At 37.2% G+C, this 1549-nt stretch overlaps 1 protein-coding gene across 1 annotated transcript; it reads left to right on the top strand.

Moving 5' to 3' along the window:
• The first annotated feature begins 331 nt into the window (after nt 1-331).
• Nucleotides 332-1053, top strand: LOC123320982. The gene is made up of 2 exons (XM_044908483.1): nt 332-343; nt 544-1053. Exons 1-2 carry the CDS (start codon nt 332-334, stop codon nt 1051-1053), a joined length of 522 nt encoding a protein of 173 aa, XP_044764418.1.
• Nucleotides 1054-1549: the final 496 nt, after the last annotated feature.

Here is a 1549-nt window from a genome sequence, read left to right as displayed (position 1 = left end):
TCCAAATTGGGTTTTTCATTACACCAAACTTCTGCTGGAGTCTTGTGGTCTTCTAATTCTCTAGTCTCTGTTCTATTTATTAGATATGCACTAGTTCGTATAGCTTCTCCCCACATTTCCTTTTCCAATCCGGCATCAGAAATCAAACATCTTGCCTTTTCCATTATGGTTCTATTGAAACTCTCGGCTACTCCATTCTGTTCGGGGTTGTGTGCCACTGTATGTTGCAATTTAATTCCCTTGTTGACACAAAACTCATATTCTCATATTCTCCCCCGTTATCGCATCTTAATTTTTCTAGAGCATGGATGACTGGAATTATTTTTAGAGAATGGTTTCAAAAGTGGGATAACGAGTTGACAAAAAAAAAAGAGGGCTCTTCTCTTCATAGACAATTGTCCAGCTCATAATCCTTTGCCTGTTCTTATATCGTTAAAAGTAGAGTTTCTACCACCGAACACGACATCGAAACTACAGCCCTTGGATTTGGGGATCATTAAACATTTTAAGGTTAAATACCGTACTGTGCTTCGACAAATACAGGAGAATCGTGTTGTAGTCCCAATAAATGTATTAGAAGCTCTACATTTCATCAAGAAGGCATGGGATGAAGTGAGCCCTCGAACAATTCAAAATTGTTTTTCTGCATGTGGATTCGACGTGATTACCACCGATGAATCAGACACAGCGCTGGAAAATCCAGAAGAAGTAGAAATTGATCTGTACACATCTGTATTTGATGTGGATGTAAACTTTAACGAATTTGTGGAGGTGGATTGTGATCTACCGGTATGCTTTCCACCTACAGATGAAAGTATCGTACGTGAAGTGTTACAAAGGGAAGAAGAAGACGATGCAGGTTTCGACAATTTGGAGGACCCTGAAATTGAGCCACCTACACCACCAACTGTTCAAGAAGCTAGACAAGCTATCGACACGATCAGATGTTTTCTGGAAAGTTCTGAAGATATCGAATACTACATTTTCAAGAAACTAAATGAAATATCTTCGGTGGTTTCAGGAAACTTCTGTTTTATTTGGATTAGGACATAACCGCCATTCAAGGAAATAATTTTTCAGGATTTCTAAGTCTTGCGTTAAAGTATTTTATGTTCGACTGCATCATAAACACTTCATTTATGAATTCGTTTAGTGTCCATAATTGACTACTTTATTGGACACCACTTTATTGGACTCAACTGTCACTATCATTCTGTCAAGTAAATATACTAGATGCGAATAACACTTTATTCAAGGAAGAAGAATTGAACTTCGACCTTAAAACAAAATTATGAATAACTATTCTAAGCATTAGTGTGGTAGTGAATATTAAAAACACATTCTTTGTTATCATAAAAATGCATGCCTGAGGAAGTCGAGCTTGAAGTGGAAGCACAGTTTTCGATCTGCAATACTCTTGATCAACTACTTCCTGGCCCAATATTCTGGTGGCAACACTTATTTTAGTACTTTCTGATTCATCTATGTAGTCCATAGCGAAGAAACTTTGTGAGCTTTCAATTCACTATTGAATAAGCCAGAATACTGT

Source organism: Coccinella septempunctata, chromosome 9 (genome assembly GCF_907165205.1).
Source record: "Coccinella septempunctata chromosome 9, icCocSept1.1, whole genome shotgun sequence".
Classification (NCBI taxonomy): Eukaryota; Metazoa; Arthropoda; class Insecta; order Coleoptera; family Coccinellidae; genus Coccinella; species Coccinella septempunctata.
Note: the sequence above shows the minus strand (reverse complement) of the source record. Positions and strands in the feature narration are given on the sequence as shown.